Source organism: Pogona vitticeps, chromosome 1, assembly GCF_051106095.1.
Source record: "Pogona vitticeps strain Pit_001003342236 chromosome 1, PviZW2.1, whole genome shotgun sequence".
Classification (NCBI taxonomy): Eukaryota; Metazoa; Chordata; class Lepidosauria; order Squamata; family Agamidae; genus Pogona; species Pogona vitticeps.
Window position 1 is genome coordinate 270,552,347 of NC_135783.1, and position 26,988 is coordinate 270,579,334.

Genomic DNA, 26,988 nt, shown 5'->3' on the forward strand with positions numbered 1-26,988 from the left:
TGGGTCCAAAATGGCCGCCGGAACAGCCGAAAGGAGCCGGGGCGCAGTGTTTTCGCACCCTTGGTAAGCAAGGGGAGGGCGCGAAAACGCTGCCGGAAGCCCCGAAATGGCTGCGCGCAGCATTTTCGTGCCCTCCCCTTGCTTACCAAGGGCGCGAAAACGCTGCGCCCCGGCCCCTTTCGGCTGTTCCGGCGGCCATTTTGGACCCGCTGGACAGCTGATTGTTGGGTCGCAAAGCGAAGGTCGGTAAGCGAGCAGCTTACCGCCCTTCGCTCTGCGATTTCCTGCCTATATGGGCACCATTTTGCGATCGCATTTGCGATCGCAAAAACAGCCTCGTAGAGCGAATTCATCGCTCTACGAGGTGCCCGTTCTGCGAGGCACCACTGTATAAGGATTGGAAAAAATAAGTTCAGTAGGTTTCTGGAGATGTCAGCTATTTTCCAAAATCTAAGCAGAAGAAATATTTCTTAACATAGAACGCATGATTGCATTCAATGGACTGTTAGTAGCACACAACATCTGATGGTGTGGAAAAGTAGAACCTGGTGAAAACAAGAGGGTGGTTTATTCCCAAAACTAGCTCTGGAAGGCTGAGAAACCTGCCAGAGCCATTTTGCAAGAGGTACAGAGAAAATGCAAAGGAGCCTATGCCCATAAAGGTTACTTACAACAACAAAAGTGCAGAGGAGAGGGAAGGGCATCCTAGTAGCACTAGCATGACCTGAACAAGAATGCGTCAACCACAGCACAGTTACCCTCATAACTTCTTATGTATGTATTGTAGGTCACAACAGCATGCCAACTGGGATCACAACAGAAGTTTTCTCAAATGCCCTCTGAAATCAGTGGAACTATTTTAAATGAGAGTTCAAATAACCCCGAAGAAACTGGCTGGAATTTGCAAAATGTCTTCATAAAAACACAACTCAGCAATACTGAAAAGTTTCTGTCTTCAGAAAGGCTCTGTCAGCCCCGAAAGAGAAAATATGAAGAAGATTCAGAAAAGGCAATGACAGCAGATAAATCAGTAAAATGATTGTTTCTAAATGTGATTTGGAATCTGCATCAAAAAAAGTGTTCCAGTGGTGGATATATTGGGGACATGGCATCTATAAACAGTTTGTCACTCTACAGGTTCTTAATATTTCCCTTAAAGGGGAGAAAAAGAACACCTTAGAATGTTTTACTTGAAAACTACCAATGTAATTAGCTGAGAGAACACTATTTAGGGAGAGTTTAAGATTATTCTTATTTATCATCCTTTGCACAACTTTCACTACAATATAACATCTTGTGATTATAAAATCTGGACAAATTCAAGATTCATTCTGATATTAAATTTATTGCTTTTGTAGCATGTAATTCAAATTACAATGTTTTGTAGCCAATTAGATATTTTGAAGATGAATAAAAAATTCACAAAATTTATCTGAATTGTTGGCTATAATTTAGGTTCCAACTGAGGACAAACTAATCAGTAGATAAAAGAATCAGGAATCTGACAAACTAAGAAGACTGTTTTTCACTTGATTCAGATTTTGTTTCCAGAAGTTAAGTGTGTCATACAGTTGTTGCCACTGTTGTTTTCCAAAGGTCCGATGTGTGCTGTGACTAAAGGAAAGAAATGTAAAAAGGAATTACCATGGAATTCCATCAGAGTTCTGCCTTGAAAAATTGCTGGTTTTTGTACACATCTATTAAGAAACACGTAAAAATACAGGGTGTACTATATATAAACAAGCACATTTACCCTCTATCAAAGGCTTTCTAGTTTCAGCTAGTTTGGTATTCTGTAGCCTTCATCAGTATTTAAAATCATCAGACAATGCTCATTAGTATTCATGCCACTGTTGGGCCATTAAATGAAATGTGCTGGAAAATAGGACTCTTTCATTAAATAAGCTAATCACATTCAGTCTGAGCTTTAATAAAATTATGATAAATAGCAACTATTTAACTATGGGCAACTGATAGGAATATCAGGCTTCTAGTTAAAATATTAAACAGATGTATAAGTGTTATAATTAGCATCGCACTAAGTTGCTTCACATTAAGATTTAAGGCTTACCTGACTACTACTTTTCTCTGTGTCTGGTCAATTTTGCAATGAACCATCTTTGTTTTTACAGCTGCAAAGCAAAACATATATATATATATTAAGATTTTGATATATTTTTTAATTGCCCCAAATGAACCTTGGTAAAACTCTAGAACTGAAATCTGTAAGTATATCCTTCCAACACGTGTTTTTAAAAAAAATCCTAACCAGTGAAGAGAAAAAAAGGTGTTCTTACAAGGAAGTGCTTTCTAATTCATTTTCTTACACAGTGCCACATATATTAATTAAAGAAAGCATAATATGCTTTAAAAAAACAAACAAAAAAACAAAGACCTTCCTGGAAAACACAAGAGCCTTTTAAGAGAAACATTGTTTAAGCTGTTATGCATAATATTTCACAAACCCCCCAAAAATGTAGCAGAATGTACAGTACATCTGCAGGTAAGGATAGTTCAATACAGTGGTGCCTCGCTTGACGAGGATAATCCGTTCTGTTGAAATCGCTGCTAAGCGAAATCCTCATCAAGCGAAATTTAAAAACCCACTGAAATGCATTGAAAACCGGTTCAATGCGTTCCAATGGCCTAAATACCTCAGCGTCCAGCGAAGATCCTCCATAGGGCAGCCATTTTCCGGTGCCTGTAAAGTGAGAATCCGTCCTAAAGCACAGCGGGGAGCCATTTTGCACAGCGGGTGGCCATTTTAGAGCCGCCAATCAGCTGTTTTAACATTTTCATCTAGCGAAAAATCTGTTCCCGAAGCAGGGAACCGATCATCATTAAGTGATTTTTCCCCATAGGAACATTGTTTTGCAATCGCAATATCGATCACAAAAAGGTCATCATAAAGCGGTTTAATGAGGTAATCGTTAAGCGAGGTACCACTGTATTATGTTTAAAATGCACTTATACAGTAAGCTGCTTACAAACATTCTCAGGTCATAACTGGTGTGCTTTTATTTTTTCAAAGCCTGATGGTAAGTAGCAAACTGTTTTACCATCAATAACAAATGCTTCAACATCATCAGCTCCAATCTGAAGCTCTTGTTGCATAGTATCAAAGGAGATTTCTTTATTTTCCACTGCCATTCCCATAAACGTGAGCAGCCTCATTTTTGCCATGTTCTGTTCATGCAACAGGCCTGCATTAAAAAACAAAGTGAAATGTAAGTTCTTATTAATAATGGTGATAAATTACCTAAAATATCTTAAATATTTTAAAATTTTATAAAATATGATTTAGGAGAATTTGAATTGTTTATTATTGATTCAAATCAGGTGATACAACCAGATACCTAAAACTGCAACCACTGTCACCTCAGTCTTGAATGAGGGCATTGTTTAAGTGCCACTGTAATGTGTTTTTTTGGACACTGACATCGTAACTCCCTCAAATTCTGTTCAGTTGTGTCCACCAGTGTTTCAGAATCCCAAACTGCATTAGCCATGCAGAAAAAGAATGGGATCAGCAGGTGCAGCAAAACCCCAAGAATCTGCACCAATGCAAGCATCTTTAAGGAAATATATGGTTCAAGGCCCCTTCACGGATTACTGCCTTGTCGTGGTGAAGGGGCTTGAGTAATTCAGAGAAGCTATGGGCTATGCCGTGCAGGGACACCCAAGATGGACAGGTCTTAGTAGAGAGTTCTGACTAAACGTGATGCACCTGGAGCAGGAACTAGTAAGCCATTCTACTATCTTTGCCAAGAAAACTCCATGGACAGAAACAAAAGGCTAAAAGATATGATGCTGGAAGAGGAGCCCCTCAGGTTGGGAGGTATCCAACATGCTATTGAGGAAGAGCGCAGGACAAGCACAAGTAGCTCCAGAGCTAATGAAGGGGTTGGGCCAAAGCCAAAAGGACGCTCAGCTGTGGATGCGCCTGGAAGTGAAAGGAAAGTCCGATGACACAAAGAAAAATATTGCATAGGAACCTGGAATGTAAGATCTATGAACCTTGGTAAGCTGGATGTGGTCAAACAGGAGATGGCAAGAATAAACTGACATCCTGGGCATCAGTGAACTAAAATGGACAGGAATCAGCTAATTCAATTCAGACAATTACCATATCTACTATTGTGGGCAAGAATCCCATAGAAGAAATGGAGTAGCCCTCATAGTCAACAAAAGAGTGGGAAAAGCTGTACTGGGGTACAATCTCAAAAATGATAGAATGATTTCAATACGAATCCAAGGCAGACCTTTCAACATCACAGTAATCCAGGTTTATGCACCAAGCACCGATGCTGAAGAGGCTGAAATTGACCAATTCTATGAATACTTACAACACCTTCAAGAACTGACACCAAAGAAAGATGTTCTTCTCATTCTAGGGGACTGGAATGCTAAAGTAGGGAGTTAAGAGATAAAAGGAACAACAGGGAAGTTTGGCCTTGGAGTTCAAAACGAAGCAGGGTAAAGGCTAATAAGAGTTTTGTCAAGGGAACAAGCTAGTCAACACAAAACCCCTTTTCCAACAACACAAGAGGCGACTCTACACATGGACATCACCAGATGGACAATATCAAAATCAGATTATGTTCTCTGCAGCCAAAGATGGAGAAGCTCTATACAGTGCAGCAAAAACAAGTCCTGGAGCTGATTGTGGCTCTGATCATCAGCTTCTTATAGCAAAACTCAAGTTTAAAGTGAAGAAAGTAGGAAAAACCACAGGGCTAGTCAGGTAGAATTGAAACCAAAACCCTTAGGAATACACAGTGGAACAGATTTAAGAAACTTGATTTGGTGGACAGAGTGCCTGAAGAACTATGGATGGAGGCTCGTAACATTTTCCAGGAGGCAGCAACAAAAACCATCCCAAAGAAAAGAAATGCAAGAAAGCAAAGTGGCTGTCCAACAAGGCCTTACAAATAGCAAAGAGAAGGGAAACAAAATGCAAGGGAGATAGGGAAAGTTACAGAAAATGGAATGAAGATTTCTAAAGAATAGCAAGGAGAGACAAGAGGGCCTTCTTAAATGAACAGTGCAAAGATATAGAGGAAAGCGATGACAAACCTAGACAGCATCTTAAAAAGTAAAGACATCACCTTGCCGACAAAGGTCAGCATGGTCAAAGCTACAGTTTTTCCAGTAGCAATGTATGGAAGTGAGAGCTGGACCATAAAGAAGGTTGACCACCGAAGAACTGATGTTTTTGAATTGTGGTGCTGGAGGAGACTCTTGAGAGCCCCCTGGACTGCAAGGAGAACAGACCTATCCATTCTAAAGAAAATCAACCCTGAGTGCTCACTGGAAGGACAGATCCTGAAGCTGAGGCTCCAGTACTTTGGCCATCTCGTGAGAAGAGAAGACTCTCTGGAAAAGACGCTGATGTTGGGAAAGTTTGCAGGCAAGAGGAGATGGGGACGACAGTGTCAGCGAAACTACCAACATGAATTTGACTGAACTCCAGGATGCAGTGGAAGACAGGAGGGCCTGGCGTGCTCTGGTCCATGGGGTCACGAAGAGTCGAACACAACTTAACAACTAAACAACAACAATGGTTCAAGGAAGAACCACGGAAACACCTCAATGACAACTGGCTATTGAAGATGGGGGGCGGGCGGAACCCAAGCCAAATGACAGGTCAATGGTTCACAAGTTAAAGCACTGAAGAGGAACAGTCTCCACTGAAACCTTATGTTGTAGATATGAACTTGTTCCTCTCTCAGCAATGTACCAGGTGGGTGCTGAATGTTTGCACCAAATATTGCATTGTTCTTTTTCTTCCTTGAATTTTTTTCCAGATTGTTCCAACCAACCAGTTGCACAACATCTGAACTTCACTCAGAACATAAATGGATAAGAGTGATAAGCCTGCGAAACTTAGCAACACAGAGTGGAGGGAGGCAAGGAGAGATTCAAGGCAAAATAAGTGGGTCACCAACCTGCAGATGAAGATATACCCAAGGAATGTGACAACAGAGGCACAAGAGGCAGAGATAAGAGAAATAGAGGGATATCTATGGTGTAAGGAAGTCTATGGTTGCCATATTTTCCAGTGCTTATTATAATTTTAAGTATGACTTGATCTGTGGATGCTAGTAAGTGATCATGTGTATATTTACTCCATCAAAAGTATTACTCCCTAATCATTACATATCACACTGATATGAAAAGGCTGAGATGCAGACCAGACTTCTTTTTTCTGGCCAGCTAAGCAAGCCTATAAAGAAGGAAAAGCAGGTTACAGATGTGGTGAGACAAGATGGGGAGTGAAAAAAATGAAAATGCAGCAGCTGAGCAGACTAAAAGTTGCAAACAGGGAAAAGATGTAGGAGCTATAAAAAGATGATATATGGAGAGCATTATAAAAAAGAAGAGAACAGTTCATCAGTGATGAAGAAAAATGAGGGAGATGTTGGGAGATGCAAAACTGATGGGATGCAGGGTGGAGGGAGAAAGCAAAAGTAACAGATGCAGAAACATCCATAAGAAATGAGGAAGCAAAAAGAGGCTTCCAGGACCAGAAAATAAGTCTTAACTCCAGGCCCAATATGCTAGAAGGGAGAAAAAACAGTACTATAATGCAAACTGAGAAACAAAACCACATTTCACTCTTACTTTAGTCTTTACAAGGGAGGGGTGTCATCTTGTTGGACTGTATAAATCTATTTAGGGACTTGACAAATTTCTGATAGTAATTAATACAAAAATTGTGAGCAAAAGCAGGTGGAAATGGGTTTGATCCACTTCAGTGCATGCAAACTTTTGCTGAAATGATTATTTCTCCTTCTCCTCCCCTCCATGCCTCTTAAACTAAAGGATTTGGGGATGTGCATACCTATTGTGATCTGTAAAGAGAGGAGAATCTGTTCTACTGGTTAGAAGGACAGAGATGAATACAACATTGCATACTCAGTTTTGTTTTTAAAAAAAGCTTCACAAAACATTTCAACCAAGTTGTACTAAAATAGATGCTCAGATTTGAAACACAGGAAAATCAGTATGGGTTCGACATCTAACAAATATTTACCTTTGGAATTATTAACATTGTTATAATAATAGAAGAGCAGGAAAGCACTTTACTACCAGACATAATGTGTTAATTAGCAGTAATTATGATGCTTGCTACTTATCTGGCACAGATTCAACAAAAATGTGATCATCATAACTCAAGCCCTAGAACGATACCTAACTTGGCTTAATGAAAATTTACAAGCCCCCAAAAATCAATTAGTGCACATAAACTCTAATTAACAAATGCAAATAAAGTGTTAATTACCCTTCTAAAGTAAAAAGGTTGCCGATACTATCAGATTTAAATGTGAACATGTAGGGTGAACTGACAGTTGACACAAGATAATCCAACTGTTGGCCTAACTTGTCAGTATTAATAAAACAACACACTGTAACAAACTGATGCCACATGTGGAAGCTTTCGAGTGAGTAGATTTTATTGCTTCAGGAGGCTGCTTATTAATTTTTAGCCACAGCAAAATTAAAAGGAAGATAAAAATGGAACTTTTTAAGGGAAAAGGGGGAAATACTAGTTCTAAAATAAGAAACACTAGATTGCAGTTTTAAAAATTATAGTAAATTTGCAGAATTCTTTACAATATGAAAATAGGGGAAGGTGTATTCTACAACATTCCTTTAATCTAATTATTTCAGCCTTATGAAAATGATACTTGTTTGCAAAGAAAATAGATTAAGTTTGGTACACAAACATACATGCTTAGATGTCATGGGAAAAATGAAATTACTTTGTAGTTGGATTGTTCTTAACTGGTCAAAATGTAATGCACACTAATATAAAATACTGGCAAATGTAAATATATCTGAACAATTAATGAGTAATTAATTATAGTAATTCATAGGCTTGTTATATTTTTTGACTCACCAAATTTGAGAAACAGTGAAATCATATAGAGTGCTTTGTCTTTTACTTTGCACACAAAAATGCCTATTTTCCATTCCAACACACTGGTCCACATCCTATTGGACATTTGCATATACACATGCAAAAGGAATAGTGGAAGTTGCCCTCACTAACTGCAGCTAACAGATGAAGTGTCAGGCACTAACCATATGTGCAGTCAGGTATGTGACCAACTTTTCAGCATCTTGTCCCTTAGCCATGGCAATTTCTGCAGTTGCCCTTGCATGCACTTACTGTATTACCTGTGAGTTGGATCTAACATGTCCCTTTATTAACAGAAGCACAAAAGGAACCAGGATCCAGCAAAAGCTTCCTACTGGAGGTAGAGGATGGGGCACTTTTTGCATTCCACCTGCAACATTTAGCACCACCTCCCACACTGTTCTGGAGGGTCTCTCAAATTCGCAGAGGACACTATGACTTGTTCAAGCAGGAAAAAAGAATCAAAACTGCCACCCTGATCTTTTTCTGCAGTGATACTTTAAATCTTATGAAGCATCAAGCCTGGTTCCAATAGCTGAATTAATTATATTTATTTATTTCTGATTTAAAAGCCTATTCTTTAAATTTCTTGAGCTGAATCAGGGTGTATTGTAAACACTTTCTAGAAAACCAAACCAAGCCCTAATTCTATGGAAACATTTATTCATTATCAGTATATCTAAAGCTTATTGTAGTAATAAAAAAGCCTGCATCGTTGAACAAATTCTGCATTGTCACTGACCCTTGTCCTAAAATGCTGCAATACAGAAAAAAGTAATTTTCATGCATGCAATAGCTTATGAACCACTGCTCCTTCGAAACAGTCAATTACACATCCACGGGGGAGTGCCAAAGTGTTAATTACTACTCCTTTTTTTGAACAGTGTGTAAATAAAAAGGGTGCTGACATTAACATTCCATCACAAGGCTTCATCCTATGCAACACATTAAGTGGAACAGAATGTGGTTTGCTTGATGAAAAAAAAAGATTAAGCTTTCATATAAATACATGCAAGTACTCTATCTTCTTGTATTTCATCCTTGTTAGAAAGATTTGGTTTAATTCAAACCTGACTCTATTATACATTTAGTTCCTTACACAGCAGGAGAGCGACAAGAATGATCAGAGGACTTGAAACCAAGCCCTATGAGGAAGGACTGAAACAACTGGGCATGTTTAAGCTGGAGAAAATAAGATGGAGGGGATATATGATAACAGTTTTCAAATACTTGAAAAGTTGTCAAACAGACTAGGGGCAATGATCTGTTCTACCAGAATGCAGGACACATAATACAGTAATAGGCTCAAGTTACAGGATGCCAGATGTTTGCTGAATATCAGGAAAATCACCCTAAGCATTAGAGCAGTACAACATGGAACCAATTACCTGAGGAGGTGGTGAGCACTCAAACAATATAGTCATTTAAGAGAAAACTGGACAGTCATCTGTCACATCTACTTTAATTTGGATTCCTGCACTCAGCAGAGGGTTGGGCTCAATGGTCCCTTCCAACTCAATTATTCTATTATTCTATGAAACAGCAATGTACTGTATCCTGAATTCTGTAATCAACACTACATTCCACAACTGTATGGAAATCAAGGAACAGTGAGGATCTTCGACAGGGACTTTTTAAATTTACACTTACGATATCTTAAAACATTCTGACACTCTCTCCCCGAAAGGTCCCAAGGATCCAGTGGGATCCTTTGTGTCATGGGAAAGCCACTGCAGCCATGAGACATGGAGTCTTTAATTTCTAAAAACTACCACTGGTGGTAAAATTACTTCCTTTAAATAAGCCTGACAAATGGATTTAGCCCTGAATGTTTGGAAAATAATAATTCCCACTCTCCATGGATGATCTACAGGACACAATTTAAGTTTCTTCAGACTTCTCGTACTATCTACAGGTTATTTTCAGACTGAAACACATTCAATTTTTTTTTGCATGTATCTTTGTTCTGATAATCACAGCTAATATCTTAGGATGAACAGTTCCTTTACATTAGGACAAATTTATCACAGCCCTACTGCAATATCATGTAACAATGCAGTTTTTTTATTACCTGACAGCTACGGAAGGACAGCACCCAAAGAATAAACCATTACCAAACCAGACAAAAATGCATTTGATCTTGGGACAGCTTTAGTTATTCCACAGCCAAAACTATATGAATAGGAAAGAACTAAATAAGATACTCCACATTTGCTCAACTGGATTTTCATCCACAGCTGACAACTTTTTAAGTTAATGATATACCAAAATCTGAGCTCACTAGTCCAGAGGGGCTTGGGTGAAGCCCAACTAAATCATACAGCTATCAGCCTGGCCTGAACAAACAAAGGTATATGTGGGTGAAAGAGCCAGAAGCAGAACACTTTGCTCTTTCAAAGCTGTCTGAAAAAGCCCCTGAAAACACTAGAACATGAGCCACTGGGACATCTGTGGTAGACAGAGTGAACAACATTTAAAACAGAGCTCGAGATAAATACCAAGGTGACAAGACAGCAGTTGTTACATCAAGCCACAGTGCAGCAAACAGGGAAACCTCTTAAAACCTCCCTCTGCAGCAGACTGTGCTAATCTGATACCACAATTGTAGGACAGAAATCCAAAGCAATGTAGACAGAAATGGAAATTTTGAAAAAAGCTTACCGAGAGAGTCAATGAAGTCCTTGTTGTTCTGATAAAACCGGACATAAGATGCTAACTTGGCGCTTACAAAAATTGTCAAAAGCTATAATGAAGAACATTCTTAGTTACAGGTAAAGTGTGAGAAGCATGAAGTACAACAGGCATTTCACAAACGTTTTACTTGGTGCAGAGATGGGTACACTGCCCCTTGAGATGTTGCTGGACTCCAACTTCTATCGCCATGGCTAGCGGTCCCAAATTTCGAGAACTCCAGTCCAACAGCATCTAAAGGGAGACCACCTCTAACTTAAAGAATGGAAATTTAATGTCCACCAACTACGTTAACCATTAAGGCCATGATTCCTATTAACAAACAAAAACAACCTGGCCAGATTCTGATACTGAACAACTATGAAGAGCAACACTTTAATCACATGAAAGCCTGTTAGTGGATGTAATCTGTAAACTAAAACTAAAACTGAAGATGAAAGGAAAGTTTGACTATCGGACTTATAAAATCTTGTGATGGTCAGTCTAAGTTGCGGACAGAGGTAATGTCCGTTACAAAAGAGTCACAACTTTGCAAAGGGTCTTGGCTGCTGCTTATTTTGGTGCAGAATTGTGGTTGTATCTTGTCCCACCCACCTCTGTTGATCAGTAAAAAACCCAAGATTTTTCTACTGCTCGTGATGGTGGCGGCAAAAATGTTGCAAATACAAATGAGCAAAACAGAAAGTTAAGAGAAAAGGAAGCTATTGTTGCTTGTTACTACAGCTGGCACTGTCCAAAATTATTTCCAATATTTTTGCTGTCCACGTGCCACAAATGAGAAATCCAGATAAATCCCAGGTTAAGAGACCTAAATATTTCTGGAGACAGGATGGCATATTCTGGATAAGGTAGGGAATTTACTCTCAGTTATTAAGACATACCAACTGCATAGACATACATGTCAAGCTACACCACAGTTCCTCTGAACATGCTTCAGACTCTAGCACTCCCTAGTCTCTCTACTGTTTGGAATGCAGAAGCTCCTACTTTTGCTTAAGCACGGTTTTCCCTGTCAGCTAGCTCAGGAACTGTGGAATACCTTCACTATGGTTAGTTAAAAGCGGAGCCTCTCAAGCCCTCCTCACTTACATGCAGCAAAGTGGGTGTCTCTGTGTGTGTGTGTGTGTGTGCATCTGTACTTTGGCCTTAAGCTCACTGCACCTCATTGCTGCTCAGTCTTATACTGAATTATGGCTTATGAGCTGTGCAAACATGACCACTGTGACTTAAGCCAGAACAAGTTAAGTGTGCCTAAGTCCAATCAAAATGATGAAGCAGGTGCACTTCATAATCTCCTCTTCTAAAGTGTTCTAATTTTAACTTTTTAAAATATACTTACATCATGGATAAGTTCTCCTTCCAAAAATTTGACTGGTTTTAAGGCCAGAAGATGATCAAAAAGAAAAGTATTTGGATCCTTTAATGCACGGACAATACACCTAGTTGCAAAACACACATATATAAATTTCTAGTTGATTTCATAAATTTTCACTCAACTCTTAAAAAGCATTCCATGTACAGGGTGTCAGCAACACGAAAGCTCTCGCCCAGGCACCATCTGCCGATCTCAGCTGATGGGACAACCAAGGAAAAATCACATCTGCATTATGTATGCTTTCCTGGAGGCCTTTAATTTGTATGAAACAAAGGATGTCAACTCTCTTATGGTAGTGCAGCCAAAGATTCTTATTCTCACACATAGAATACAGGTTAATACCTGGAAGGAATTTTAAATACAGTGGTGCCCCACATAGCGACGATAATCCGTTCCGGAAAAAACGCCTCTATGTGGATTCGTTGCTATGTGAAATAAAAAAGCCCATAGGAATGCATTAAAACCCGTTTAATGTGTTCCTATGGGCAAAAAACTCACCGTTATGCGAAAATCCTCCATACGGCCGCCATTTTCGCTGCCCAGTAAGCAAGGAATCGGCGCGAAAACACAGCGGGCAGCCATTTTTTTAACCTGGCGGCCATTTTGGGACCGCCGATCAGCTGTTAGGAAAACATTGCTATGTGAAAATCGGTAAGTGAAACAGCTTACCGATCATCGCAAAGCGATTTTTTCCTATCTAAATCATCACAATGCGATCGCAAAAATGATCGCAAAAAATCCGTCGCTATGCTGATTTGTCGTTAAATGGGGTGCCCGTTAAGCGAGGCACCACTGTACTGCAAAGTAAAATCTCACAATCCTGATGACAGTGAAAGCCAACTGGCATCTTCTACAATACTAAGATCCAAATGGATGTGAAGCACTGCAATTTTCCAGTCCATGTAGACTGTGTCCTGTCAAAGTTGTGCTACTAAGGTCACAAAGGAAGCAATGCAGAAATTAACCTGATATCACCCTATTCATGTGTTACAGCCTGAAAGCAGGTAGAACTGGAACTGTGGTGGGAACACAGGGACATGGGTAACCCTCCCAGAATTCAATGAGATGTTTACATGCAAAAGTATAAAAAAGCACTTGCAAGTATGTTCAGATGGATGTGTTTATAGCGCTTTCAGATTCAGGAATCCTGCTGGGCAAGGTTCCCAATGACAGAAGTGCTATAAGCATGTTCAGCCAACCACATGCATAAGAATCTCTTACAAGTTCCTTCAATTTCACAACTAGAAATGCAAAGGTCTGGTTGATATCAGGTGGCAACACCTTCAGTTTTTTCTCTTCAGATGAAAAAAGTCACATTTATACCAAAAGTTATTTTTCTAATGCTGAAACTCAAAACCTCTACTGGTTTCCTTTGGCTTAATTATTCCACTTTGTAAACAGAAGAGTCTGAAGTGGGAAAACTTTTGCCCTGATAATTACCCTCAGCTCTTTTCACAGAAAATTTTCAACTATCCTTTTCCCACTCAAACACAATCTTAGCAACTTTATACAGTATATGTTCTCTTCTGGAGCATTAAGCAAATTGGGGGTGAGATGAACACAGCATGCCTGGAGTGCTTTTCTAAACTTGCCGCTTTCGACATTCATTGCACATCAATCCTGAATACCATTATGTTCATTTGATTCAAAATACCTGTGAGCATCAACTCTAGCCTGAGAAGCATTGTCCTCTGTGTAACTTCCCAGCAACTCTACCATTACTTTTGCTGCATTATCACTGTGGAGAAAACAAAATACTTCCTTTGAGGATATTTCAAGAATGTATTCAGATATAATCAAAGACATCACAAAATTATGATTCCAATAAGAAATACATCTAAGTGTAGAATGCCAGTTTTCATGATCAGTAGTAACAGAGGTAATGCATCAGTTTGAAGTTATTAGACTGAGCTGTTTGTTTTCATGTGGCTATCCAGATAAAGAACATCTTATCCTTTTTTCACTGATGAATTCTGTACTGGTTACAGAACTCTCCCTCATTCAAAAGTATATTTAAATGATACATCTTTGTACCATCTTTAAAAAGTAAAGTAATGCTGATGTTTGTTTCAAGACAGAGCATATAAATCAGAAAATGTGAGGCTTTTCACTTTACTTTCACTGACTACTTAGGAGTATCACTTGCTAATTTAAGCAACTTCTTAAAAATCCACTAACTTGTTCTTGGAAAACAACTGATACAGAACAATAGCCACACTATGCTGAATATTTGGAATCATATGTCTAAGTAAACAGTGTATGTCTTTAACTTTAATTACTGGCATTTCAAAGAAGATATCTACTTAACATAGATGAAAGGAATTTGCAGGTGCTCATATAAACATTTGGTTTAAATTTGAACAATTTTTGTAACACTACTATTATAACTTGCAGGGTTTATAAGGAAATCAAGATCAACTTTTTGCAATTGCATTTAGCACCAATTATCCTGAAGATAAATCTCTCTCTCACACACACACGCTCACTCACTCACTCACTCACTCGCTCGCTCGCTCACTCGCTTACAAAAACAAATATACCTGGTTTTCTCTTTACAATTCATAATTATAACAATAAGTGCTATCCAGTGGTAGGACTACTGATAAATCATATTCCTGCCTCCCCGTTACAATCAGAACTAGTGAATTCTGTTATGGAGAGCAGGAGATTCTCTGCAACAGATTTAAGATGTATGGAACACTGGGGAAGTATGGCAGGAACCTTATTTGTACTATGTAATCCCTTTTACAGAGTACTTCTAGCGGCTCTGCTGGGACTTTTGCTAGTCAAAATCTGTACTGAGATTCTATATTAGCAGCCAGGACATACAGATGCTCCCCAATCTGCTTTGTGCCTCAATAAGGGGCACACAGATCAGGGTCGACCCACCCTGGGCCCTTTTGGTGAGATTCCAACTCTTATCATTGTCCAAGTCCATGACATTATGTGTGTGTTTCTGGTTCACCATAAAGAACACATGCTTGAGAACTAAGTAATGCAGACAGCAAGGCCAGGTCACAGAGCAGGCAGGAGAGAGGCAACAGTGACTGCTCAACTACCATTCACAAAGTGACACCATGAAAGAGAAAATTCCAGAAGCTGACTCTTTTTTCATCAGCTAACCCCTTCTCGCCCAAATACAAAGGAACTGTCAGGGCTGGTTTTCAACAAGTGTGAACGCTAGTGAGAAGATGTGGGTATCCTGTAGACCATCTTGATGGCTGCCATTGATATTGCCTCTGCTTTTTCCTGCTGGAACACAGGCACAATAATGTGCAGCAATATCAGACCATTGTCTGGCTTTCTGAATCATGGGAACAGAAGCACAATAATGCACATTCCTAAACTAGAGGCTTTTTAAAATGACAGTTTAAATATACATACACTACATACAGATTCAAACAGAAACTTCCCACCTGTAGAATTACCCAGTGCTAGAGGATTCCATATGATGAGCACATGAACCTGTCAGATTTTTTAAACAACATATATTCCAGTGATCGCCCTCACACCGTATCTTGTTCTGGGTCCAGACTTGTGCTAAAGATTTTAATGGCTCTATTCTAAGTTCCGTATCTAGCCATTATACATCACCATGTTCAGTGCTTTGACTTGACTGAAGGAAAACCAGGATATAGATCTAATTAATGAAATCTGTTATAGTACACAATGTTGCTTACCTCTTCTTACAATCCACTAGCACATCATATAGCAGTCTAAGAAGAGTATGCTTTTTCTCTGTGTTAAGATTCCAATCTGAAATCCATTTTCGAACCTATATTGAAAGATTTGAAAAAAGAAGCAAATACTAACTTTAAATAAGTTCGCTTAAATTCTTAAAATTTCAAAAATTCCACAAAAAGGTGGAAATGGGAAACAGCTCTTTATTTGGCTTAGGGGCAGGGACTCTTAATGTTGATTTCTATAACATCCCCTTTCTGTAACAGCTGGGCATATGTGCTATTCCTCACACATAAGACTAAACAACCATTCTTTCACTGTGTAGCAAATAGCATGATGAAGCAAGGGAGAACAATTAACAAACGACCAGCCTTCCACCTATGGTTTGTCTAACGTGACAAACGAACCCAGCAAGAATTGCTATTCTGTTTTTTTCCCCCCTCAACAGGCTAGAAGAGGATCCTCTGGTTTATTCTCAAGTTATTTCTAAAGCCTGCTATGGGTCAAACAAGAATGCCAGCCTCTATGGAGTTATGCTAAACCAACCAGAGTAAATACATACACACAGACACACACACCCAAGCTTGTTTAGCTCTTCCTGTTTGCCATCAACCAGCACTCACCAGCACATTGGATCATGCACAGTAAGCCAAAATCTTAGAGAATTCTGGCATACTGTCATGCATGAATATACCCTCTATAGTCTTATTCAGACATCAAGCCTGAATCTGTGTAGAGCTCAGTGGGTGGTGGAAATTAGTTTTTTATTTTCCTTATAAAGGTAGGATAAGGTAAGCGGCAGCTGGGATAGGGGTACCCTCGGAGGGGGTGGATTTGAACAGATACATTACAAATCAATATTTTCCATAGTAATACTATACATTCTCTTCTAGTAATAGTTCCACATATCATAAAGAAATATAGACAGTGAACGAGAGGGAAAAATCAAATTCAGACAGATATATTGTTATTCTAATTATGTAGCTGATAATCTTTATCCATCATTTATTCTGTCTCTTCTGCAGCCATACAAATAACTATGTATCAGTCCATTATTCTATCTACTTTGTAACCATGTATATAATTGTAACCAAATTTTCCTCTATTTTTTTCTTTTTTGCATCTAGCCAATCTGATAGTATGTCCATTTCTGCAGTTTCAAGTATTTTATCACTCCATCTATTTGCAGTGTTCTAGGTTCCTTCCAGTGTTTTGCAAAAGCTATTCTTGCTGCTGTTATGCTATGCGATTTCATCGTTAAACGGGGCGCCCGTTAAGCGAGGCACCACTGTACATGCCTTTGCCACTTCTTGTGTTTCAATATCTAGCAGAAAATTATATAGTAACTTAATACATTTTCCCTCTGATTCTAGAATAATTCTGTCAAAAGGGGTATTTTCTAAGTAAAAGCCCTGTTGATTATCTTTAGCAAACCTTGTTAATAATTGTGATCGTGCCCACCAATCCATTTTGATGCCTTGATCTACTGACTCATGTTGAGTTTTGACAGAACCACCAAGATTTAAAACCTCACTACATCTTACTATTTTCTTGTTTTCTCTCAGATATGGTAGAGCAAATGCTTAAACTGGCATCACCCAGTGTGATATTTTGATATACATTTGCTTTTTGACTTTATTACACATTGACAGAAGTGCCTTCGTTAATATATGGTTGTTAAATTGTTTAGAATCCTCAGCCCTGTTATACCATAAGAATGCATGCCAGCCCCATTTCAAATCATATCCTTCTATTTTCTGATGTTATCCACTCCTTAATCCATACCAATGCAGATGCCCTATAGTAGAGAAGCCAATCGGGAGCCCCATTCCTCCTCTTATTTTTAGGTCTTATAAGTGCTTGATTTAAATTCTGGGTTTTCTCCCCTGCCAGATGAATTTGGAAATGCATTGTTCAAGCTCCTTGAATATTGTTTGTTTTAAAAAATCGGAATTGTTTGAAAAAGGAATATGAGTTTTGGTAGAATATTCATTTTGATTGTAGCAATTCTGTCCATCACTGACAATTGTAAATTTGTCCAGCTAGAAAGGTCTTTCTTAATTTCCTCTATCAGTTTCAAATAATTATCTTTCAGGAGAGTACTTGTTTTCTTTGGAAAAAATTATGCTCAAGTATTTTATCTTCCTTCCTTTCCAGAAGTTTGTAATTTGTAATAGTTCATCAACCTCCTGTTTTTGAATGGTTTTAGTCATAATTTTTGTTCTCTTGTGGTTTATTTTTAACCCTGCCATTTCACCAAATTCTTTTCATTCCACCATTAGAGCTTCTATTGATTCCTTGGGGGTTTTCAACTATTATAAGTAAATCATCTGCAAAGGCCTGAACCTTGAATATTTCGCCTCGTATTTTGAGACCTTTAATTTTATCTGATATTCGTATCTGCTGTATTAGCACTTCAATTACCATTTTAAAAAATAATGGTGATAATGGGCAGCCCTGACATGTTCCTTTCTATATTTCTAGTTCTTGTGTACATTCTCCATTGATTCTCATCTTTGCTGTCTGTTTGGAATAGATAATCTTTATTAGTAGAAGTTATCCATCAAGATCAAGCAGGATTCCTCCCGAAGAGGTATTTAAGATCCAATGTGAGGAACTTCATTAACTTTCTGGAATATTATGAAGCACACTCAGCTAAATAGACAGCAATTCTCTTCATTGATGCAGAGAAAGCATTCAATAATATAAATTGGAACTTCATGATATCACAATTAGAAGAAATGGGGACAAGTCAGAATTTCACTGAAATAATAAAGATCATCTGTTTAATCTTGTTGCTAATATTGTTGCAAATATCTTATAGTCTACATTCAAGAGAGATATTGGCCTGTAGTTCAATATTTCCTCCGCTTCTGTGTCTTCTTTATTATAACTGTAATGACCACCTCCTTCCATGTTTTGGGTATTTTTCCCTCTTGATGTATTTCATTTATCATTTTTTAAAAAGGAGTAGCCAACACATCTTCAATTTTCTGTAGTATTCTGCAAGTATCCCCATCACTTCCTGGTGACTTCATCAGTTTCTGTTTAGCAAATGCATTGAATATGGCTGGTTCAAAATTTCCTGTTGTTGTTTTGATAGTTTAATGTGATTTTTTTTCTTCAGATGTACTCTTTCTGCTTTGTGGATGGCATGCATTATTCTGTATATAACTTTGTATAGATTTTCTCCACAATTTCCCTGAGTTCTCTAGGTCTCGTGACGAGTTCTCCTTTTTGGTTTCTGAGGCTTAAGATATAATTTTTTTTTTGTCCTTTCCTTCTTTAGCTTATATGCCAGCCATCTCCCTACTTTATTGGCATTTTAAAAATATGTTTTTTGTAAATTTTAATTTATTTGCTAAACCCTCAGATATTTAAGATATTCAATTTATGTTGTGCCATCTGTATCTTCTATTTTAATTGTGTCGCTGTTGGGTTTTAGTTCAGTTGTTCCTCCTCTTTCTTCAGTTCTGCCTCAAGTTCTTTATATTTTTGTTTCCTTCTCTCCTCTTTGCTGCTGTAATTCTTATAGCCACACCCCGAAACACCATGGTGGAAATTAGGATGAACATAAAGCACTATCCCCTAAGTCCCCTCAGCTTCTCAGACCTTTCTGTGTTTAACACAAAAGGTCTGCAGAAAAGGCTGTATGTTCAGCTCAATGCCCTTACTGCCACTGCTGCACCTTCATATGGAACATGCAATGTCTAAGAGGCATCCAGATGGGGTAGGGAACTAGGAGCAATGGCTTGTATGCCTCCTTCCCCCCCACCCACCCCCCCGTTACCAAAGTCCTGTACTGTATTCAGTCTTAATGCCCTGTAGGCCTTATCTGGGAATGCTGGAAAGCTAACTGGCACTGAAAACATACTTGCAGTCACAAAAAGCAAACAAAACTAGACAGAAAAACAACAATAACTGGTGGATGGTCGTTCTGTCCATCAATAGCTTATGGTCTAGTAGAAAGATTCCATATGTGGAAGCAGAGGAGATGCAATTTTGCTGATTTCCTGCAGCCTTGGAAAATCTCCCAAACGATCCCCCAGCTCCCAGAGAACATTTTGAGAGAGCACAAGAACCTTTAGGTGAAACTGGAAAAGCCATTTCCCCTGTTTCTCTATGGGCAGGATACTCCTAGTGGTGGAAATGATGTCTGGATGTCTTCTTTTAAAAAGCCAAAAAATTGTTTGGGGTTGCTTTAAATTCAGAAAAGATTTAATTCTAACATACAAACATCATTTGATTGCTTACCTGCTCCAGCTCAGTTGGAATGTACTGTATAGCACCACAAGTGGAGGCTACTTTAAGGAGACTACAGTAGACAGTGTATCTTGCTGGGGTATTTTTATCCATACCATGGAAGAGATTGCTCAGCCTATGTAACAATGAAAACTCATTTAGTTCTACACAGTTTGTAAACACCCACAACTCATCAAAATAAGTGTACTCCTACAAAAATATTAAAAGCAGCATTTCTGCCACCATCAAATTAAATTCAAACACAGAATTGCACTTAGATTTTGAAGAAGCATCACAGACTAAGTTTTATTATTTATTTAATTTATTTATTGCACTTATAAACTGCCCATCTAGACGCTGTCTACTTTGGGCGGCTCACAACAGACAAGATAAAAACAATTAATATATAACAGTTACAGCATTATACAATGAAAACAATGTTTCAAGATGGGAAGAAGAAATTTAAGTAGTGCCTGGAGGGAAGGCCTGTTTGAATAACCAGGTCTTATGTTGGTTCTTAATAAGGTCCAACATCGCCGGGATGAATGCTAAACTTAGTGGAGGGGATTTATCTTGATTAATGTCATCGAAGACAAGATCAGGCTTAGGGGGAGATGGCTGTTCAATGTCCAGTTCCAACGATTTAGCCATGCGCACATTATTCAATTTTATGGATTTTTTGTATAAAATACACAGAAATATGAGACAACTATACTCTCAGACTTTGATCACATGTCAAGATACTACAATACAATCTACCACAGATTACCTGATACATGAGGAGTTATACACAGAGAGAACACTTACAGCTGTAGCCTGAGAGATGGACGTTCACCTTCCCGAAATTTAACCAATTTTTCACAGAGACTTTCAATCAAAGCTTCTTGTTTGTCAGGTTCCAGAATGAGAAGCAAAGACACTACACTGTTCATCACACTTTCTACATCTGCATTGAAAAAAAATAACACCTATTTTTCATTGCACAAATAGTTCTCTGTTGTCTGATAATGAATGCACTCCAGCTATTCTTTTGTTTAGCAAGGCATATGGAAAATCATTTCTAGATTCATGGACCTGTCATAAAAATGTTTCTTTGAATCCTTCCAACAGTACAAATAATAAACAGTTACTATCTGAAGACAAAGATGGGTGATACTTTTATTGCAACAGTAAAAAAAGACAACCATAAATTAGCTTTCAGCCCTACCGTGTAAGTACTTACTAGACTTTCATTTGCGCAGTTTAACTACAAAGCAAAAAATAAAAGATTTGCTTGTCTACAAAAAAAGGTAAACACACCCACAACTGATATTCAAATACCATCTGAAATATATCTCACTTGAAATGGCGATCTTGCAAAATAAGCTGGCACTACATCTACAATCTCTGGACACACTAGGCAGCTGCTGGCAAAGCAGAGATCTCTTCAGATGTGGAAATGTTAGGGCCAGTTTCCAAACTGCATGCACACGAGATATACCTGAATTCCAGCACAGACAGTTTCAAATAACATCACTTCTTCTGCCATGCTGGAAGGGTCAAGGCCCTCAGAATTTCAATCCGCTGAATAGCAGCTTTGGCACCTTCTCTTGTGTGTTGGCAGCAGAGACGCTTTCTGCTAACCATCATTGTCAGGAAGTAATTTGGACATACTGACAGACTGGGCAGGAGGATACAACTCAGCATCCTTTTCTTGCATCAAATGCAATACATCTTCTCTGGAAGCTGCAGGCTTCTGCTCAGCCACATGAGGAGTTAAGAACAAAAGATTCACCTACACTTCTAGCCCATAGCTCACATACCTTCTTGAGATGCTTCCAGAAAGCACACAATCAGGTCAGGAAAGCAACAGCTTTATCTGTTGCTCCAATCTTGAAACAACAAGTATTCAGAAATACACAGTCATCTTGTGACTGTGTATTCCACAAGCTAATTATGGAATATCTGTAGAAATACCTCCTTTTGTTTGCTCTCAGTTTACAGGAATCCAGATTTCGGTTGAATGTCAGGAAAAACTTCTTAACTGTTAGAGCAGTATGACAGTGGAACCAATTTACCTCAAGAGGTGGTAAGTGCTCCAGTACTGGAGGCATTCAAGAGAAACTTGGGACAACAACCAGGCAGCTATTCTTTGATTTGTATTCCTGCATCGAGCAGGGGGTTGTACTTGATGGCCTTATAGGCCCCTTCCAACTTCGCTATTCTATGATTCTACCGCCAATCAACTGGGTTAGGTGACTTCAAGTTCTATACACTTTTCACTCATGACAATATGTTAAGCCTCTATTGTGTCCTTCCTCTCCATATTTTTATCTCTCTAAATTAAAGAGCCTTAAATACTGTAGCCTTACAGAGAGAAACAAAATATTCTTCATTTTGGTTGCCTTTTCCAGCACCTCTGTTAGATAAATTTTGAACTGGCATTTGCAGAAGTGCACATAATAGTTCAAATGGACAGCAGATTCCTATTGCCAATCGATGAATATGTAAGGGAAATTTCATAAGTCTTGGTACCAAATTGCCACTCATTAAGCAGGTGCTGATTGTGTTCCTGATCACACAATCAGACATGCACCCAGAAACACTACTAGTATCTAGTTAATGAGCTGCAATTTATGCAATCTTCCCTAAGCAAACTTAAATCAGCAACAGAATTCTGGCAAGAACTTTGTAATATCAAGAAGTATATAGCAACATGTACTAGAAAATCTGGGTTTTTTCAATTAGACAGGGAAATAATGATCAACTCTTATTATATGTACCCAGCTATGCCAGAAATACATCAGGACTGGAAAGAATTAGGCCAAACACAATGTTAGCCCTACGTATATTATGCTACTACCACAATAAAAATGTTCCTTCTTTTCTAATCTGCAGCCCTTGGTACCACTTGAAAACTGGTTAGGGATGATTTCCCAAACATCCACAGATTGTTTTGATTGTGCCAATGGAAGGCAAGCAGGATGGGGCCTTCTTTGTTCTGCTAACAGAAAGCATTATATCAGCAGAAATACCTTATATCTTGATCAACATCAATAATCTTACTCAGTTATCACACATTTGCACATATAACTTCAGCCTGAGAAACAGTACCTAAAAGCAATCCTCCTGGCGGCTACAGCTGCCATCATCCCCAACCAGCACAGCCAATTGGCTCAGGTTAATGAAAACTGGTGTCCCAAAATACAGGTGGCCAAGATTGAGAGAGGCTGGTTTGGATCCTGAGAAGACAGCACCAGATCAATAGAAAAATATGTGCTGGCCACAAAAATCAGTAAGCAATGCAACTAGCACAACATCAGTGCCACAGATTTTGATTGTCTTGCCTCCTTAAACAAAGGTCTGGCCACATTTTCCAGCACTCGAACTTTTCAAATTGTTTTTAAATATATCTCAGACAACAAACACTGCAGTTGCCTACTCTGAATATCTCCAGTATGCGAGCAACAAAGGATAGATCTACCTACTGTAGAAAGGGTTGCACCTGCCATATTTCCATAAGCCACTAAAAGGTACTGTAGCATCTGTAGAATGGTGATAACGTAAGAGTGTGGTATGCAGCCATATTTCTCTCTGTGCCCAGTTCTTAAATGCTGTAAATGCTAATGCTTAAGACACAGTAAACTGTCTAATTGACTGCTGAACACCGACAAGGTATTAGACATTACCAGAGGTTACTTGTGGAAGATTCAAGTGCTAAAAGCTGGCAGAAAAACCACTCTTATCCAGCCAAATGACCAAGTTGTTTACCACAGATGTTCTGAGATGAGAAGTTCAAAAAAGGTTGTACAGTCTTGGCAGGTGTTCTACTCTGACATCTCAGTCTGTTATTCTTTGATGTCTGATTTCGTTATCAGGTTGCTCACTGGTGAAATGTGTTGTTGTTATTTTGCCAATTAGTGAATTATAAACATTCAAGAAGTTAGCCATATAACAATGTGTTACACTGCTTTGAAATAGTATATAATGGCAAGGATATTAGCCACTGCTATCCTTCAATACAGAGCAAACTCCACAGAGATACTCCACAACAACTGGCTCCCAAGGGTCATCTACTGCCATTCTTCAGAGACTCCTGGCATGCATAAGGGGTGAGGTTTTCTCTACTTTATATGAACTGCTGGAGGGCTCAGTGGTTTAGGTTTCTGACTGAAGAAGTTGGGAGTTCAATTCTCCACTGATGCCTCGACAGAGGCTGGACTTGATGATATATAAGGCCCCTTCCAACTCTGCAGTTCTAAAGTAATTCTTTTATTGTTTATGTTTTGTGCTTTATTGCCCTTAATAAAGTTTTGTGCCTTTTCCTCCAATGATGTAATCATTATAATATAATGAATATTCATTATAATATAATGAATTCCTGAAGAACCCTTGTCAACTTGACAAAACAAGCACTCCTAGCCACTAATGCCACCTGTGTTCCCAAAATGAGTCCAGAGGAACTGCAAGTCGCAAATTTGGTCCTTCAGGTGGCCCACTAAGAACTTGTCTTCCATTGGCAGAAACTAAGCAGCATCTTATTTGGGTTTTGCTGCAGCCTGTTTGCCCTCATAGCAAAAGTGCCTTCAGATACTTGTTCAATTCTGCAGCCTCCTTGATATTAGCAGGTGGAAAAAAAAAGTTGCAAAGCTGTGAGTCACCAACATGCTTATGACAATACCTATCAAAGCTCTAGATGACATCACCAAATAGGTTCATGTTTAAACAGCATGGGGAAAAGAGAGCATAGTCACCTGTAGGCCAATGGCCAAAGCAGAATTCCCCCAACACCTCTTTTGGCAACTGACCCTCCAGAGAAAGCTACAGCCACCATTATAATATAATGAATATAATATAATGCATGCTAAAACCAATCTGGTCAATTGATCCAAAATGGTCAGTGGTATAAAAGGCCATTCAGTAATGTAAATCATCCACCACGTCAACCAAGGCTATTTCTACCCAAACCTTGATGAGAAACCAATTTGGAGAATATCACAACAATATTCTCCAAGACTGGTCAGAGTTAAATCAAATTAAATCATAATCCTAAATCTCAGCCATTCAATTGCCAATATCATTTTCAAAACATAGTCACAAACCTTTATCATCTTCCTTTAGGCACACATCACATGCTTCAATGATCTGAGCTAAGTCAACATGAAGTCCACCTTCTGAATTCTCTTCAGATATCTCTGCTCCCTTGGATTTTAGATAAGCCCTAAGTTCTGCCGCCTTATAAATGAAAAAAGGAAAAGTATAAATGAAACTTGCATAGTTAACAATTCTAACATTACAATTTTTTTTCAAAACTTGTTCAAAATGAATAAATAAATATGAAATATGTAACTGAAGTTCAATACATTTAAATCACCTGCTTTGGCTGAGGATTGAGTGTTCAAATCCTGGCCATGGAACTGGCACCTCAACAGGATATACATACAGTGGACCCTCTATTTAAGGAATTAATCCGTATTGGAATGGTGGTTGCAAGTCAAAAGTCTGTAAGTCGAATCTCCATTGACCTACAATGCACTGAAAACCGATTAATCCCATAACCAGTGGTTTTTATTCTATTTTTATTCCATTTTGGTTTTTTTCTGGTGTGTAAGTCGATTCTCTGGCTGCAAGTCGAATCTAAATTTTGCAGCGAGAGAAGTCTGTAAGTCGAGCCGTCTGTAAGTCGAGCCGTCTGTAAGTCGAGCTGTCTGTAAGTTGAGGGTCCACTGTACATGCAAACTCCATTGGAAGTCCCACCCCTTTCATCCCCACTTGTATAATTCAGTTTTTCAGAAGCAATCCCAGGCATAATGAAGCTGACTCAAAAGAAAAACCAAACATGCAACTCCTACAGAGCGGATAAAGCAACAAACAGCCTCTGGAAATGTATCCTGCTGCACCATAATCACAGTACCTGGAAGTACTAAGAGGAAAGAACTTTTATTGCCAGATGGGGGCATACAGCGAAAATAACAGTCTTGTGATACCTTAAAATTACTCAATTTTATTTATTAATTTAAATTATTTTTATGATTCCTTTCTCTCCATAGGGGACCCAAGGTGGCTCACAACAAAATTTAAAAACAGTATATAAACAGCATATTTAAAAAACAATTAAACATATGTTAATGTTGAAAAATCAAATATTAAAAAAAAAACATTTGTAGACCTGGCATACAGCTTTTGTGGATTGCAATCAATTCTATCACAGGCACATGGCTCACATAGTAATTATTCTGCTCCAACAACACACTGATAAAAAAATTATAGTGTTTTTTAGAAATTCACTATCACTATTCCGGAAAGAACACTGGCTTTATTCTTTAGTTCCCTTCTTTTAACCACAGTTCTTCTAAACATGTCTCAGCCTTTTTCTTCTTCTTGACAAAGAAGGAACTACAGGTGGGTGGAAACGGGTCGCGGAGTGCCCGTGGAAAGCACACCCTCCGGCGAAGCAGCAGCTTTCAAGTGGCCTCCTTGGGCCGCTTTCCTCCTCTCCGCGACCCCCCCCCCTCACGCCCTTTCTCGGCACCGATCGAGCTTCTGTATGATGAGCACCCCGGCTGAAAGGACACCCCGTGGGCCGGACTCCCACCCGAAGCCTGCCCTAGCCAGAGACCGCGAAAAAAGGCTGCGATATAAGAAGGAACGAGAACTGTGGGTGAGCAGGAAAAGGATGTGGCGGGCGCAGCGATGGATGGAGCGGAAAGAGGATCGGGGCCTGCTTCCACAGCTGGCCTGCCTTGCTCCTGGCAATCAGCGGCGACAAGGGCGGGCGAGCGAGCGAGCGACCAGCCCTCCCTCCCTCCTGGGGGGGTGGAGGGAGGGAAGGCGCTCTAGAAAGGGACCCGCCCTTCTCGAAGGCCGGAGTCTTAAGGAGGCAGCCCTCGGGAGGAGAGGCGGAATCGTTCTGCATCCTGACCTGATCTTCCTCCGTAATATCAATAAAAGCAGGGACACTCATCGCGGCAGCGACGGCCTCGCTCTCCACACCAAACACGCCGGCCGACCGGAAAAGAACCAGTCCCCCTGCCAGAACGTCACTTCCACATCCGGGTCACATCATCCACGCCTCTCCCATCGCACCAGCGCATGG

The 26,988-nt window shown here is 39.2% G+C and overlaps 2 protein-coding genes across 3 annotated transcripts in view; one reads left to right on the forward strand and one right to left on the reverse strand.

The window, feature by feature from the left end:
- The window catches only part of CCDC73 (coiled-coil domain containing 73), an 80,134-nt gene extending 78,529 nt beyond the window's left edge, over window positions 1-1,605 (forward strand). For both annotated transcript variants that reach the window (XM_020795602.3, XM_072985842.2), the window contains exon 17: window positions 788-1,605. In XM_020795602.3, coding sequence (XP_020651261.3) covers window positions 788-1,039 — 252 coding nt within the window. In that variant the 3' untranslated portion in view covers window positions 1,040-1,605. The remainder of the gene's footprint in view (window positions 1-787) is intronic.
- On the reverse strand, window positions 1,326-26,988 carry EIF3M (eukaryotic translation initiation factor 3 subunit M). Its single transcript, XM_020795608.3, has 11 exons — window positions 26,815-26,988; window positions 24,995-25,127; window positions 20,721-20,859; window positions 19,926-20,049; window positions 15,671-15,765; window positions 13,645-13,728; window positions 11,955-12,054; window positions 10,586-10,667; window positions 3,060-3,203; window positions 2,072-2,132; window positions 1,326-1,614 (listed from the first exon to the last, which is right to left on the reverse strand). The coding sequence occupies exons 1-11, from the start codon at window positions 26,854-26,856 to the stop codon at window positions 1,494-1,496; spliced, it is 1,125 nt and encodes a 374-aa protein (XP_020651267.1). The 5' UTR covers window positions 26,857-26,988; the 3' UTR covers window positions 1,326-1,493.